The sequence below is a fragment of the Sarcophilus harrisii genome, chromosome 1 (assembly GCF_902635505.1).
Source record: "Sarcophilus harrisii chromosome 1, mSarHar1.11, whole genome shotgun sequence".
NCBI classification, from domain to species: Eukaryota; Metazoa; Chordata; class Mammalia; order Dasyuromorphia; family Dasyuridae; genus Sarcophilus; species Sarcophilus harrisii.
In genome coordinates this window covers 663007913-663024878 of record NC_045426.1, presented here as the reverse complement: position 1 = coordinate 663024878, position 16966 = coordinate 663007913, and the positions used below count along the sequence as shown (strand labels likewise).

General features: G+C 41.1%; 1 protein-coding gene across 3 annotated transcripts in view; it reads right to left on the bottom strand.

Annotated features, from left to right (window-relative positions):
- Positions 1-16966, bottom strand: part of STK11 (serine/threonine kinase 11) — a 170775-nt gene that overhangs the window by 47618 nt on the left and 106191 nt on the right. For all 3 annotated transcript variants that reach the window (XM_003760830.3, XM_031948037.1, XM_031948038.1), the window contains exon 7: positions 11858-11915. In XM_003760830.3, coding sequence (XP_003760878.1) covers positions 11858-11915 — 58 coding nt within the window. The remainder of the gene's footprint in view (positions 1-11857; positions 11916-16966) is intronic.

Genomic DNA, 16966 nt, shown 5'->3' with positions numbered 1-16966 from the left:
TTTTTAAAAGATCACATTGCCAGATGAGTGGAAGATGGACTGGAAGAGAAGAATCTTGTGGCAGGCAGATCAACCAATAGACTATTACAGTATTTCAGGAACAAGTTGATAAAGGTCTGGGTTGGGTTTCTGTCAGAATAAGAGCATATGATAAGATAAGAGCATATGAGGTAAGTATTATGAAGATAAAAATCAATAGGTCTTGGCAAAACATTGGATATTGCTGTAGGAGAGATTGGGGGATGGAGGGTATGAGAGCATAGAGCTGAGGATGTGCCCTAGAATGTGGGCTTGGAGGACTGGGAAGATGGAGGTGATACCTTGACAGTAACTGGGAAGACTGGAAAAGTGGATTTTTGGGGAAAGATAATGAATTCTAGTTTGGACATGTTGAGTTTAATATGTCTACAGAATATTGAATGTTTAAAGGCATTTAAGAAGTAAGATTGAAGATCGAAGATTGGAGGTGAGCAGAGATGTTATGGCTGGATGAGATCTTTAGAAAGATGATAACTGATTCCTTGAGGGCTTATAAGATTACCAAATGAAACAGCTGTTTAATCATTTTCAATTGCTGACTCTTTGTGATCTCATGTAGGGTTTTCTTGGCAAAGATACCAAAGCAGTTTTGCCATTTCCCTTGCAACTAATTTTACAGATGAAGAAACTGAGGTAAAGAGGGTTAAGTTGACTTGTTCAGGGTCACACAGCTAGCAAGTGTCTGAAGCCAGATTTGAACTGAGGAAAGTGGGTCTTAGTTGCTCCAGGATTAGTGCTCTATCCACTGTAGCGCCACCTAGCTGCCCCTAAGTGCAATAGCAGAAGGAAAAGAGAAGAGGGCTCAGGACTTAGAGCAGTGGTTCTCAAAACTTTTGTTTTCAGTATCTTTATCCTATTAAAAATTATTGAGGATCTCTCCAAAGCGGTTTTGTTTATCTGGATTATATTTATAGACATTTACCATATTGGAAATAAAAACTATTTTTGAATCTGTAGACCCTCTAAAAGGGTTTCAGAAATCCCCAGGATTCTCTAGACCATACTTTGAGAACCACTGACCTAGAGGGATTCCTCTGACTAGTGGGCATGGCTTTTGCCAGAGGAAGACCCAGCAAGAGATGGGCAGGAGAGATGAGAGAGCTAAGGAGTATCTCAGGAGAACAGAGAGAACAGCGCACCAAGAAGAAGGGCATGGCCGACAACATCAAAAGCTGCAGGATGAGTAAAGCAGGATAAGGATGAAGAGGCCACTGAATGTCGGCAACCAAGAGACTGTTAACTTTAGGGAGAGCAATTTCAGTTGGTTGATGTCAGAATCCAGACTAAACTTTTATTATTATTTTTTTAATAATTATAACTTTTTGTTGACAGAACCCACGCCTGGGTAATTTTTTACAACATTATTCCTTGCACTCACTTCTATTCAGACTTTTCCTCTCCCTCCCTCCACTCCCTCCCCCAACAAAAAATGAAAGGAAGGAGAGCCACCTGCTTTAGATGATCTGAAGGACTTTAGCCACAAAAGGGAGGAGAGCTATGAGGCAATAGCTAGAGGCAATGGAGCAAGTAAGCATCTTTTGTTTTTTGAGAATAAGGTAGACATGATCAGATTTACAGGTACTAGGGAAGCCAACAGATAGGGAGAGATTAAAGATTAGTCATCGTGAGAATAATAGAAAGGGCAGTCTGTTGGAGAGAAAGGATCAGCTGTACATACAGAAGGACTTTCCTTGAAGAAACAGGGAAGAGATAATGGCAGAATGCTTCTAGGTAGGTCATGTGAATAGGAGCCCTCTTGTCAAATGGTCTCACTTCAAGAAAATGAAGCCAGATTCTTATCTAAGAGGATGGGAAATTTTAGGAGGGGTAATACAGTTTGGTATAATTGTGGTGGTGGAGCAGTGAATGAATTAGGGGCATATCAAGGATTGTCTTGTAGAGGGTGTGCCCAGTGGAGGTTATCCAACAGAAATTTATGTTGGACTGATCCAGTCAATAGCTAGGTGGTTACTGTAGGGAAGAGGGCTGGGCCTGCAATCAGGAAGATGAGTCTTCCTGAGTTCAAATACAGCTTTAGACACATACTAGTTACTAGTGATGCTAGGCAAGGCATTTCACTCTGCCTTAGTTTCTTCATCTGTAAAATGAGCTGGAGAAGAAAATGCATTATCTTTGCTAAGAAAATCACAAAAGGGATAATGAAAAAAGTGGGACAAAACTAAAACAACCACCATCACCCCAACCCAACAAAATGACTTCATAAATGTTGAAAGTTCTCTGAAAAAAGGAATCTCAATTATTATTTGTATAATTAATCCCCAACCCTGATGTCCTAAAAAGAGGAAAAACAGGATTTTTTTTTCCCGTTTAAGAACTGCTTGTAGTACCCCCCACCCCAAGAAATAGTGAGTGAAGCTCACAGCAGTGGAGGGGGCCAATGGAAAGAGACACCCAGGGGATTAGCCAGAACTAGCAAAGGGCAAGGATCCTAAGATATGGGAGCTGACCCCATTTCTCTAGCTTACCCTCCTGTCTGATTTAAGCAGGCCAGTTAATCATCGGCCTGTACAGAGCCATCTGGGCTGCTGAAACCATTCATTCATGTCCTCTTCTGGGAGAGCTCAAATATTTCCATATGTATTTATGTTAATGAAGATGGAACTGAGCGAGAGGGGGATTTAATTAACTACAAAGAGGCCAGTAGGAGGGATGTTCTCAAGACTAAAAGAGGAGATTCAAACACCTGGCATCTGTAGTTTATTTACTGGGAAGTTGAGTGTTGGCTCAAGTGCCAATGACCTAAAGCAAGCTGTGGACTCTGTCAGGAAAGAGCTTCCTGAGATCTTAGGATGTAGGAGAAAATAGAGCTTGCATCCCCTAGAGCTATCCTCAGGGAGTCCTTTCCAAGCAAGTCAGACTTCCTTCCCTCCCCATCATCCTCTAATATCCCAGTCAGGCCCTTGGAGAGGAGAAAGGGAGCACTGCCCGTTTCCTTCTGTATTTGTCTTTCTGCTTAACAAGCTTATCTTTATCAGCTCACCTAGATACCATGGTACCTTGCTGGATACCATGGTGATAGGTACCATAGAAACCAGGCCCTTGATTCATTCAAAATGGAGACAGTCCATTAGCATTCACTCAAGTGAATCAGAAGAAAGTGACCAGTTAGAAAAATCTGCCAGTTTCCCCGCTGCCAATACTCAATGGAAAGCAGCCTCTGAACAGTACAGGGTGGTTATTTCAAGTAGTTTATTTTTTGCCTCCCAGGGTCATTAGCTTCTTGGAGACTTATCACAGATTTTTAGTGGTTCCATAAGAAAGCTAAGCTCTGGAGTAGTGCCTTTATGTGATTTCCATCAGGTCAGCCAGATTCTAAAGTTTATAGTCAAGCCATATCCCTTTCTACCAGGATAACTGTAAAGGGCTGGGGAGGGAAGAGAATTTTTTGCATCAGTCTCCAGAAGGCAATTTTCTGTCCTAAAGTCTGAATTTATCTTGTTAAAAGAGGTTTAAAGGACCCACATGATAACAAAATAATAATCTCCTATCTTTTAAGTTTTCAATTGTGCACAATGCTAAATTGTTCATACAAATTTAAGCATAATTGAAGAGTGATGTCAAAAGACCCAAGCAGGTGAGGGAGAATGGAGAGGGGAGAAGAAAAGAAAGAGGGAGGGTGTCAAGGAACACTCGAATGAGTCTCACTCTTAAAAAAGGTAGATTCATATTATACAGGAAAGGGAGCCCTCTTCACCTCCCAACCCTAACCTATTACTAGGCCTGGCAGGAAGATGTAGTGGCAACTATGTATTAGGAATAAATCCCAGAACACCATTGATAGAATCTCCTTTAAAGCACAGTCACAGCACATTAGAGGTCCGTTAGAACATAGAATGGCAGAGCTGGAAGGATTCTTGCCTCACTTTTGTCCCTTACTTTAAAGGAGGACAAAGTGAAGCTCAGATTGGAAAATAACATTCACATATTTAGTTGAAAAGACCAGAATCCCATGTCTCTTGATTAAATCTATTTTCTACTATACCATCCATAAAGTATTAAATAAAGTGATTTTTATCTAAAATTAACCCTTTAGTCACAGCAGAAAGAAATAGAAAAAGGGACCACAGAGGTGGGTGGGAAGGTGCTACAACAAGCCCAGGAACTCTTACCACTTCACAAAGTCAATTAAATGAAAAGGCACCAGTTAGGCTAGTGGCTCAACAAAACCATGGGGTACCTTTGTTCAAAGAGTCACAGGAATTGAAAAACCTTCCAGGTGAAGAGAAATGAAATCCTGCCAGGAAGGCAAGAATGGCAAGAGAAATCAGCATTTAATGAGAACTTTTCATCTGGCAGCTCGTACAATTATTATAAATCAAAACCTTAATTCTTTTTAACATCAGAACTTTACTCCTTTTAAGTCACACTTGCTCTTTCTCTATAGCAAAGTCACTAGAGAAGCAGCTACAGTGTTTGGGTTCCTTGTTACTTCTAAGGAGGGGAAGGGCTATTAATCTGGCAATCTTACAGAAAGCAGATCTTTAGCTGTATGCAAGCCTGTACCCCTCATAAATAACCCTCAATGAGCCACCTAAAGTCTTGTCTTCGGAGTCAAGCTAAATCACTCAGAATTGACACTATTACTTTTACTATCTCCTCTTCCCTTCACCTGCTCCCTCTATAGCTTTCCTGAGTATAGCCTCTGAGTCACTAGATTATATTAACATTAAACAAAGGCTACACAGTTCAACCCCTCCCCTTAACCTTTGCCATCCCCACCCCTAGCCACAGCTGTTAGGAGATAAATCCTCCCTCATCAAAACTTCAGCAACTGCTTTCCAGCTGCTCCTTCAGCAGGATCTACCCCAAGGTCATAGACAGAATTCAATTACCAATGGGCATAGGATGTGAGAAGGTTAAAAGGTCAGGTATTCAATGATCTCTGTCTCCCTCCTTCCCAACTCCCCCTTAAACCTCCTCCTCAACCTTTGGACCAAAATAGGGAAATCAGATCCCAGAGACAAAAGGAAATGGGCGAAGATGATAGATCTGGAACTAAAATGACCTTATAGGTCATTACACTTCCTTTCTTATTGAAGGACTGAGGAGCTGAGGGTCAGGCTCCTCGACAGATGTACAATTTGCTCCAAAAACACCTGGTGTGTGCTCACAGACAAGCAGAAAACAATTGCTGGGGAGGGGGAAGCGTGCACCTTGGGTTTCAGGTGAACCCCAGTCTTGCCTATTGTGTAAGTGGGGCCTGAGCTGACAAAGTCTTTTTAATATTTAGAGCCCAACAATTATAACCAGGAGCCTCAGGACCACTGGGTCAGTCCCTCCTCTGGCTCCTCAGTGAGCAAGCAGAACAATTGTGCCTGCCTGTGACTGAGAAAATGAAGGAGACAAAGACAAGACCGTTGTCTTGGAAACTGGGATTGATGGTGGATCTAGTCTCACCCTCATCACTTTCAATTTTCTTTCAAGTAGTCCAGGAGAGTTATGGAAGCAAAGCTCCCCTGAAGTAGCAGCTGCCTTTTGGCTAACAAAGTCCCGCAAAGGGCCAAGGAGCTGGCTGTCACTGCTGTGGGAGTCATATCCCATTTCTCAGCCACCTTCTTCTCAGTGGGAAACCCCAAAGAGGCATGTCTCTTCAGGCAAGTCAGAATATTTCCAGGATGTAAGGCCCAGTTTAGACCGTTGCAAACTTGGGTGATTCTCTAGCCCTTCAGATGGCAGGAGGCTAAACACTCATGACTGGAAGGAAATGTATATGGGCCTTCTGGTGCTGGTGAATTCTTAAAATAAAGGATTTTATTTTATTTGCTAAATGGAAACTAGCCATCAAGTAGTCCATTTCAAATAAAACCATTAACTGATGCTTTGAGGGCTAGAGCAGCATTGTTTTTAGATCAACTTAAGATTTCCTAATCAAAACATACTGAAAGCTAAAGAGGGAGGACTTTCAAGTGATCACTCAAAGTAGGATCATGGGTAGATTTACCTTTTCCTTAAAAGGAGCAAGCTGGCCAATGCTTGCTCTGTATCTGCCAACCAGCTTATCTTAGCATCCCAGGGGGAGTTTACTCTCCAAAGCTGCCAATCAAAAAAAGCACAAAAAGGCAGCAGAGGATATGGGGACTGTGATCAAGGAGAGGGTTACAGATTGGCATCTGATGTAAGGCAAAGCTCAGCCTGCTTCCAGGACAAATGTCAGGGTCTTACATCCCTCCTTGTGAGCTGGCACACAAGAGAACAGAGGAGAGCTTAGTGAAGGGGGGCTGGGCCAACGCAGACCTTTGTCATTTGCAAAGGCCAAATCAGTCATGAGACTGGGGGAGGAGAGGGGAAGAGAAGTTCCCTGAAGCCCATTCCTGCCAATCCAGAAGGCACAGACCGCTTTCCTAGTATCTCAGCCTCATAAGGAGATGTTCTGTAGGAAAGGAAGCCTATGTTATTGAAGCAGCTGTGCCCAATGAAGAGGAAAGAGATCCTGTCTTTCCAAACATATGAGGTTTCCACTCTCTGGGGCCAACATCTCTGTTTGCACTCTTCCGAAAGCTCTACCTCCCCATAGTCTCTGGGGCCCTGGCTGGGAAATGTTGATGCAATTTTTTTCTTTCTTCTTTTTTTTTTTTTTGGCCATCAAGCAGGAGAAGAGATGCTAAAATCAAATTTATAGACTTTTTTCCTCCTGATAAACAATCTGGATAATAAACTAATATTTGAAAATTTGAATCGAATCATTTCAATTCCCCCTTCCCCCAGATCCACTTTATCTCTCCATACTCGGTGAGCCCTAGTGATGTTCTACAAGAAGTCTGCAACTTGTGTCATACAAACCTGGATCAGGTGAAAGAAGTGAGGATGTTTAGCCTGAAGAGAAAGGGTGGAAGTAGGGAAGGAGTGTCATAAGCACTGTCTTCTAGAATGGGAAGAAATGCCACATGGAAGGGATTAAACTTATCCTACTCAGCCTTAGTGGAGCATTTGTTACAAGAAGTAAGATTTCAGCTCAATATATAGAAAAACAATTTTAAGCCTACAAAAAGAAAAAGGCTACTCGAAGGGGAGTGAGCCCCCCATCCCTGGAAGCCTACAAGCAGAAGCCAGATGACTCCTTTTTTGAGAGCTGCCAGAACAATGTAGTACCAAGAATACTACAATTGGGATCAGAAGACTTGGGTTTTTGTTCAAGTTCACCTCCTTCTTGCTGCTTCTCTGAGTTTCCACAGGTGTTAAGACTAGATGACCCCTGAGATTCTTTTTAGTTTTATATCATGATTTAAAATGATCTCCTTATTTTGATAGAGAAAAAGAAAAGGGAAGGAAAGGGGAGAGGTAGCAAATACTCATTTCCTTTGTTCACTGGTTTCACAGAAGAGCTAAAAAAAGACCTTGGGATCACTCAGTCTAAACTCTTTATTTTATATAAGAAATGAGCTGCAGAGAAATGAAGTGACTACTTTAGCGAGTAAGTGACCGAGTGAGGTTTTGAATCCAGATCCTGAGACTCCAAATCTAATCCCCTTGTAGATTATTGCAATGACTTGCCCTCACCCTATCAGCCTTCAGCAGGCTGTTCCTGCTTCCCTGGAGACTGTCACTGGGCCTAACGGAGTACAAAAACCAAAAGAAAATGGGATGAGTAACACTGGGGGAAGATATCTTCCAAAAAGACAATACTCTGGGGCTGGACCAAAGCCAGTGGTTTTAATGGTAACAAACTCTGAAATCATGTAACTTATTTACAACTGAAGCCAGACCAAAAAAGGGGAAAGAGAACAGGCTGGGTCAAAAGGACATGAATGCTAGGACAGATGACTTTCAAAGAGATTGAGGTTGAATTCCTCAAGGTAGCATTCAAACCTCTAGAGAGCCTTTTCCCCCCAAATGGAGCCTGGCTAAGTTACAGACCAGTGGCTTACATAATTCCCACAGTAGGGCTTCCCATCCTATGTTAGTCCATGACCTTGCCTGCTTCCTGCAGGGCAACCAAAATGTTGACTCAGAAATTAAGTTCTTCATAACTCTTGTGAAGTTATTGTCTACTTTGTGCCTCACATGTTGGGAAGGCCCCTGTGCTAGCTAAACACAAAATCAGGCAGTTCTAGCAGGCTGTTTGAAGCAGCTTTTGGGGTGCAGATCTGACAATAAGCTCTTCCCATTTGTCACACCTGGACTGGACTAATTAAATGTGTCTCCATGCTTTTATAAGAAGAAGGTGGATTGTGAAAAGAAACCTTGCTTTGAGGCACAGCAGCTCACTGAAACTAATTTCTAAGAACAGGAGTCATTAGGCCTGGTTTCCACCCCAGATTCTGCAGCCTAGAAGACTGCAGGCAGGGCATTGAACCTCTTTAGGCCTTCCTTTTCCTTAAAGCTGGGTCTGACCAGTGTTCTCTCCATTTCATTCATCTCTAGGGGCTTTCTCTAACCTCTAGACCTCTAGAATCAAACAGAAACTCTTCTGTTTATCTTTCAAATTTTCTGCTTCCTTCCCTCAAGGCTCTGGTCAGTCTCTGCAGCTTCAGTGGGTATCATTTCCTCTCCAGCAGTCAGGGATCCAGACTCAGCTCTACTCCTCCCTCACAGTATGCCATCTTCTCCCACCCTCTGCTTTTACCCTAGCTAAAATGCTGGAAATTCACTATCTCCCAAATCTACCTCACAGATGCCCTCTCTTCCTTTAAGATGCAACCCTAGTATCATCTGCATGAATTCTTTCTTTTACCCCACACTCCCAGCTGCTGGTGCTGTTGTGTAACCTACCAGGTTACTACTACATTGTATATATGTGTGTTATCTTTTTTTTTTTTATGTTCATGTTATATATACTTGTTATATATGTGCTTGTTGTCTTCCCTATTAAAATGTAGGTTCCATGAAAATAGGGATTCATTCTTGTACTTCTATCCCCAGCACCTAGCAGTGCCTGGGCCATAGGACATACTTAATAAATACTGGTGTTGATTTCTTTAACTATAAAATGAAAGGGTTAAATGGAGGCTTCTTCACTTTTTTTGCATTATGGATCTTTTCAGCAATCTAGTGAATCCTATGGACCTCTTTCTCAGAATATTGTTTTGAAATGCATAAAATAAAAAAGATTATAGAGGGACATCAATTATATTGAAATGTAAGTAATCAAAGTAATAAAAAAAAATTCCTGGTTGTCTGGCAAGAATCTGGATGATCTTTAAGATCCATTTAAACCCACCAACTAAAGAATCCAAGCCTGAATTTCAATCTGACAAACATTAATTGAGCACCTTGAATGAAGAAAGCATGGTACTGGGTGCCAGTGATACAAAGAGCTTTCATTCTACATGGGAACATACATGATTTATAGATAAAGAAATGCAAAATGATCTTGAGGAGGCAGTAGGGAGGGTCAGAGCTTACCACAGAAGATGGCAGCATGTAAGCTGAGCCACCACAGGGCCAGTAAGTCAATGAGCATTTATCAAGCACCTATTCTGTGCCAGGCATGGAGCTAAGTGCTGGGGATTCAAAGAAAAGCAAAAAAACAGTCACTGTCCCATAGGAGGCCAGTCTAATGGGGGAGACAAGCAAATGACTATGTACAAGCAAACTATCTAGAGAAAAAAGAGGAAACCATTAATAGAGGAAAGGCACTAGGAATTAAGAAAGGCTGGAGAAGGCTTCCTCTAAGAAGGTGAAACTTAAAGAAAGTTAGGAAACGCAGCAGGGGGAGATGAAGAGGGAGGGCAACCTAGGCAGGAGGAGGAGGCTCTGAAGGAAGCTGGGAGGTGATGAGGAGGGATGCAAGCCAAGGTCCTGAGGTGTGAAGTGAGAAGCTAAGGCCGGCCCATAACCAATTGCCTGTCTCTTTAGAACAGAGTTCGTGAAGGAGGGAAAAACGAATGTCTAGAAAGGCAGACTGAAGTCAGGTGATGAAAGGCTTCAGATGCCAGCCTGGGTAGAGGGGCTAGGCAGTAAGTGAAGATTTCTGAAGAAGGGAGTGACTAGGTGATATCTAGGCTTCAGAAGGACTACAATATTGTGGAAGACGGACTGGAGAGAAGAGAACTTGGAAGCAAAGAAACAAATTAGCAACCATTTTTGATAACTTGCAAAAACAAAAAAAAGCGTTGAGGATCTGAACTAGTACAATGACCATTCAAATGAAGAAAAGAAGCAGGAGAGACAGTGTACAACAGACTGCCTTAGCAACGGATTTGACTTGGGGGAGAGAAAGGGAAGAGGTATGGAGGATTCATTCCTAAGTTGTGAACCTGGCTGACCAGAAGGATGGTGCTGACCACAAGAGAGGCAGGGACCTCTGGAGGAGGGCCAGATATTTTGTCATTATCTTTTGAGGAAACAAACAATGGGGAGATACTGAAATTGAATTGCTAATGAAATACCCAAGTAGAAAAAAGGAGCTCATGATTAGGATTAACTATATAAATCTTGAAGTCATTCTCAAAAAGATAATTAAAAAACCCCTAGTGCTGATGACAAACCCAAGAGACAGACCAGAAAGATATTCTAGGAGACTTTAGGAAACATCTAAGGTCAGGAGTAGACCATGGATGGGGATCCAATTAAAAAAGCTAAGAAACAGCTGGACAAGTAGGATAGGAATAAGTACAGATCAATATTGAGTCAGGAGTAGTGGGACCTATGAAAAATCCTACTGCAGTCTACTTCTCTCTACCTTTCCATTCATTTCAATTGACCTCACACTAAAGAGAGCAATTACACATCTGCTTGGCATAAATTTCTCTTCCTCCTTAAACAGCCCTCTCCGGGGTTTTAGTTGTGATTGGTTTTGAAATTAAAACTCTCCTTCCTTCATGATCACTAAAGAAGGAATGGGAGACACAGACAAATCAAAACACCTGGTGACAATAAATCTGCAGGCCTTATTTTCTTTCTCATAGCTGCCTCCACTTAGCATGATCCATATCCAAAACATGTAGAAAAAGTATTTGTATTCCACTGGACTTGATTCTCAGCTAGGCTGTGAATTAGCTCTGTAAATCAGCCTAGGATGAGCTACATAGCTTCTCTCAGTCTGGGGCCTTTCCTGTCAACTCTGGGGGCTGTTGAGGTGATCACAAGGGATTCTTCTGATCTGAGTGTTTGATACCACTCCCAACTCAAGGCATTTTACATTCCCCATATCTCAAGATATGGAAAGGGAAGCCCCCTCTAAAAGTATGTTCTCCAAAACATCCCTAACAAGCAGTGGCGCTTATTTGCTTCCACTTGAAACTCTTTCATGACTGAGAATCCAGTATGTCCTGGGTCAAACCATTTCCTTCTGGATCTGCTCTCCTTGTTAGGAGATTTTTTTTATTAGGTCGAGCTAAAAGCTACCTCTCTTCTATGTCTACTTAATGCTGCATGTTCTGCATTTCCTAACAGTGAATGAAATTATAACCTTGGTTCAAGTCCCAAGGTCTACCTTGTACCACCTGGGGTAAGCCATTTTAGATCCCCATACCCTGAGTGTCTCCACATGAGTAAAACTGGATGACTACTTATGTTAGCTCCTTTATAAGGCTGATGTAAGGATGAAAGGAGATATGGATTATGTATTTTGTAAAGTACTTTTTAAAAACATCAAGCACCATACAGATGTCAACTATCATCATTCCATTTGACATTTTCTGGTTAGAAATTTAAAATACCCAGTAGAAAGTCTCATATAAATAGATAAAATAAAAAATGGGAAGGAGAACACAGGATAAGAGTGGGAATGACATATATATCTCATCTGAAGGTACTATTAAGAGAAAGAGAGCTGACTGAAGGACTTCTACAGGTTCATGGGCAATTACCGAACAGAAGAGCCTGGGAGAAAGCTCAAATTTGTAGGAACACTCACTTGTGCTGCCGTATCTGCTGTATTGAAAATCTCTTGGATGGTTCATATTCAAGCATGCCTGGAAATGGGGGAAAAAACCATTAAGTTGTAAGTCTGAGGTGAAAAAAAAGAACCCCAAAATATGCTGTCCTAGTCTCTTCCCTTCTCAACCCCCAAAGTGCTGCTCCTTCTGTTCTTATGAGGCACCCCAGCAATTAGAAAAGGCAGCATTTTGTAGTGAAAGGGCCCTGGGCAAGGAGTCAGGAGAACTGGGTTCTGGTTCAGCCAAGATCACCCTATATGATCCTGAGCAGATAATTTAACCTCTTAAAAGATCCAGTATTACCATCTACCAAGGAGCTTTCTTACCAATTTCACAGGGCTCTTGGGAGGATCACTAGAAACCTAAGCTACTGCCACAGCTCTTCCACTGGTCCCATTCTCGTACTTTCCTGAGGCCCATAGAGTTTTTGAAGGCTATGTCAGGGGAGCACAAGCACTGGCAGGGCCTATAAATCAGAAAAGCCCAAGAGACAAACCCAAAGACAAACTCTAGGTGTACCCGACATTCCATAATCCCACCTCGAGTACCTAGGTCTCTTGCACTATCAAGGCTCAGGGTAAATGCTACCTTCTGTATCTTCCAAGAAGCTGTTCTGGTTTTCCCAATTTGGAGTCCTCTCCCTAATCACTGTTTATTTCATTTTGAATCTGTCCTGTAATAAAATTCTGGGAATATCATATCTCCCTCAAATGGATTTAGAAGTAGAAGGGACCTTAGGAGGTCATTTTATGGATGAGAAACCTGAAGCCTGGGGGGGAGGGGAGGAATAAAGGATGTCCCCAAAGTCAAACAACTTGGGTGTTGTAGAGCCAAAGTTTAAAGACCTATGGCTCCTCCAACTACAAAATCGAAGCTTTTCCCATTACACTCTGCTTCCTCCCAAACGGGCAGCTCTGCTTTTCATTGGCATTATAGAAACTCCTTAAAGATAAGAACCTTGATACTTATTTTCTAAACCTATGTGCTAGGAACTTCTATGGTCCACAGAAGGTGCTTAATAAATGGTTCAATAGTTGACAGATTGATTTGTTCAAAGAAGCGCATCACCAGATGAGTGATTCAGGAATTGTCTACAAAGATGTGAAAGGGTGGAGGGAAAATCCAAAGAAATTGAGCTCATAGATCTTTTGAAGCTGACATTATTATCATAATGTTGTTTGAAAACTTAAGCATTCCCATCTTTCACCATCTCCCAACTCATAGGCCGAAGCATCACTATAGCTGAAGCATGCAAAAGCTCGGCTCCTTGAGCCTTCTTGCCACCTGCTGGACACCTTATATAACATATGAATTAAACTTGATTCATTTCAACAAACATTTATTGATGTCTACTGTGTGCAGGGCTTTACTGTAGAGAAAACAAGACTACAATATATGCACTTTTCAACCCTCATGGAGTTTATTTAATAATCAAAGTACCCTATACCGTTGACTTTGTCAAGTAGAAAAAGCTGGGAGTGGAAAACAAATAGATCCAAAGTAATTTCTTTTAAATTATGGTGGGGGAAGGAAGAATTAGGTTTCTCCCACATCATTTTGTGGCTCTCATGCCAATAACAAGCCTAAACTAAACTTAAACGAAAGCTTCAAACGACTTCCTTTACAACAGAAATATAATCAGCTGTAATCCAACAATAAGCAGAGGGGTTCATTTTTACTATTCTGTAATTTCCATCTTGCTCTATCCTCCTGAAAGACCAGGTGATAAAGGAACTTGTCACCATAGTATTATAAGACTTCTCCAAAGTTCCTTACCACATTAGATTAGCCAGATGCATGCCAGATAAAAGAGTAGGGAGAAGTATGGTACGGAGATATAGTACCGATTCGATAGGAGAGGCAAACCTATTTGTTTCTTGACTATACATTTAGATCCTTTAGAAGGCTCATTTATCAGAGAATCAATTTCACATGTAGTTACTTCCAAGAAGGCAGCAATTTGCCAGATAGTGGGTCAAATCTGTTTTAATATCACAAATATAGTTGCTACTACCAAAGACAGTTTTGAATTTGGATTCCTAAAGGGACCTTTTAGAAAAGAACACTTTTGCTAGGTTAGAATTCTAGGATAAAAAATATAGCCTTTCCCCCAAGTTTACTAGTCATAATTGCATCCAAAAATAAAATATCTTCAAGATGTTGAGATGATCCAATTTGGAGAATTTATAGAGAGATTACAGATGAGAATTGTACAATATGACTGGAAGTATGTATAGTGAAATGCACCAGTGGAAGGAGTTAGCCATGAGATAAGATTACAGATCACTGAAGCAATAACAACTTCCCTTTTACAGAGTGTCCTAAACGTCTTAAGTTTAGCACACTAAAGCTTTTGAGATAGATCTTGTATAGCACTTTAAAGTTTACAACAAAATGTTTTTCAAATGACATTGTGGAGGAAGGAACACAAGTTGTTATTTCCATGACTTAGGCTCTTTCATCTTCAATTTCTTCATCTGCAAAACAAAAAGCTTGGACTAGATTAGAAGAGCTCAGTCTAGGTGGAAAGATTGGGAGGGTGAGATAGGGAGGCTAATTTGAAACTGAATATTTTCATTACTGTATTTCAACATAATTGGCTTTCCTTGTAAACCTATGCGCAGTCAGTTCTCAAAGGGTTTCAAATGGCTCTGCCCCCACTTAGGCTTTCAGAGTCTGAAAGAAGGACTATAGCCCTGAGCTGCACTGGCACCTCTGCTGGGTGCTCTCAAATTTGCATAATGCAAAATTTCCAGAAAGCTATAACTGTATCTATTTTATTTGATGAATTTAACACGATCCTGAGCAAGGATGCATAAAGGGGTTCATGACACCATCCCTGATAGTCTAGAAGATCTCTAAGATCTCACAAAGCTCTAACATCTAAATGGGAAGTTCTGAGGTTTCACATAATTCCTGCGGTCTATGTTTTGGGGAGTCAAGACAATTAGTCTCCGAGTCAGAAAAACCTAAGCCCAACTTCTGCCTTATATATTCACTAGCTCTATGTCTCTAGGTAAGTCACTTGTTATCTTTCAGCTTCAGTCTCCTCATCTGTAAAATGAGAACAATAGTAACACCTACCTTAGAGGGTTTTTGTGAAGATCAAATAATATATGTAAAGTGCTTTGCATACTTTAAAGTGATATGTAGGTTGTTATTGCTCTTACTAATTTAGACTTGGGAGTCAGGAAGACCCAGGATAAATTTTGTTTCAGACACTGTATAACCCCAGGCAAATCAGTCAACATATGCCTGGCTTAGTTTCCTCTTCTGTTAAGGGGAGAAGGGGATTGAATCTGATGGCCTCTAACATATCTCTTCTAGGTCTCAATTTAAGGATTCTTGGTTAAAGGCCAAAATGGGGTTTCCTTAGGTTGGTATAAAATTCAAGGATCTGCTGAAATAGTATTTTATTCATTAACCAAAATTTAGCACCAAGAATCAACAAGTATTGATTAAGCATCTGCTTTGTGTTTCTGTTGGAGGCAAGGAATTCAAAGACAAAACACAAACAGCCCCAGTCTTCTGGGGAGATATATATATATACACACACACACACACACAGAAGGCTTCATTGTAGAAGAGAGGTTGGCAAACTATGGTTCTTACCCAATCTTACCATTCTTAGCTTTCATGGCAGGCTGAATTTGTAGGCTATAGCTGGACCCCTGGTGGAGAAGATGATGTTCAAGCCTAACATTTTATCTGATGTGAGAATCCTTGGTTTTAAGTCCTAGCTCTGCCATTAAATAGTTGTATGACTGTGCATAAATCTGTTTCCTCTTTGGGCAAGTTTTCTCTTCTATTAGTCAAACATAATCCTGACCCCTTAGGGTCATATGTTTCACCACTACATAACAGTCAGCTACTGAATCTTCCTCCCAGGCTATGGCTACCACGATTCTCCCTACCTGAACCTTCTACACACCCTGGACCTCAAGAAACCCTGTCTCTATTGCCCCAGAGTTAATCTGCTCAGCTCTGGAGAATCTGTCATGGGAATCCCATCCTTTTATTCTTGATTGAGTTCAGTGCCATCTAAGCCATTTATTTCACTCTATTTACTAGCTGGCGCTAGACATTAGACTATATCTTATTTCAATATTTCATCCAGTTGTCCACCTAGGCCATCTTGTCATCTGGTGTGCCATCAGTATGTTCATTCCCTCTCTGTACTTTCTCTTTCTGCAAGTGGAGTCAACTCACTGTCCTATACATCAACTCACCAACAGATTCTCCAGAACAATACTCTCTTATATATTGTCTCCTCTTTTTAATATTTTTATCCCAGGGCTTAGTATGTAGTTTAATAAATGATGACTAATAAATTTTTCATTTTTCACTAATTCACTACAAGAAATGCAAGTTTATGGCAGTACCAAGATGTGCAGTGGATAGAGTGCTGGACCTGAAGTGAGGAAAGACTCATTGTTCTGAGTTCAGATCTGGCTTCAGATACTTACTAACTGCGTGACACCAGACAAGTCACTTAACTGACATGCGACATCACTGACATGTCTCAGTTTCCTCCTCTATACAATGAACTGGAGAAGGAAATGGAAAATCACTAGTATTCTGTTAAGAAAACTTCAAATGGGTTCACAAAGGGTTGGACACAACTGAAAAATGAGCAACAAAATTTTAAGTTGCTGTAGAAATTCCTATTTTCATTGTTATTAAAAAGCATACTGTATCCCAAATATAACCAAAGTAAAAACTCTTCTCCCATAAACTAGTTAAAAGGCAGGACCTAATTTTCCTCATGTCCTGCATTGGGCCCATTTCTTTTTTTCTTTCTACACATTTTCAGCTCCCACATGTTTCATTATCATCTCCATGCAGAGTACTCCCAGATGTACAACTCTAGCCCTTACCTCTCTCCTGACCCCAGGCCCACCTATTGCTTCTTGGACATACAGTAGTAGGTGTACCTCTAAGGCAGCTCAAAAACAGGTCCAAAACAGAATTCTTTATCTCCCTCTCCAGCCTACCCCCTTTTAAGCTTCTCTATTTTTGATAAGGATATTATCATCTTTCTTGTCACCCAGGTTCATAACTTTGGAGCCAGACACCAGTTCCCAGGT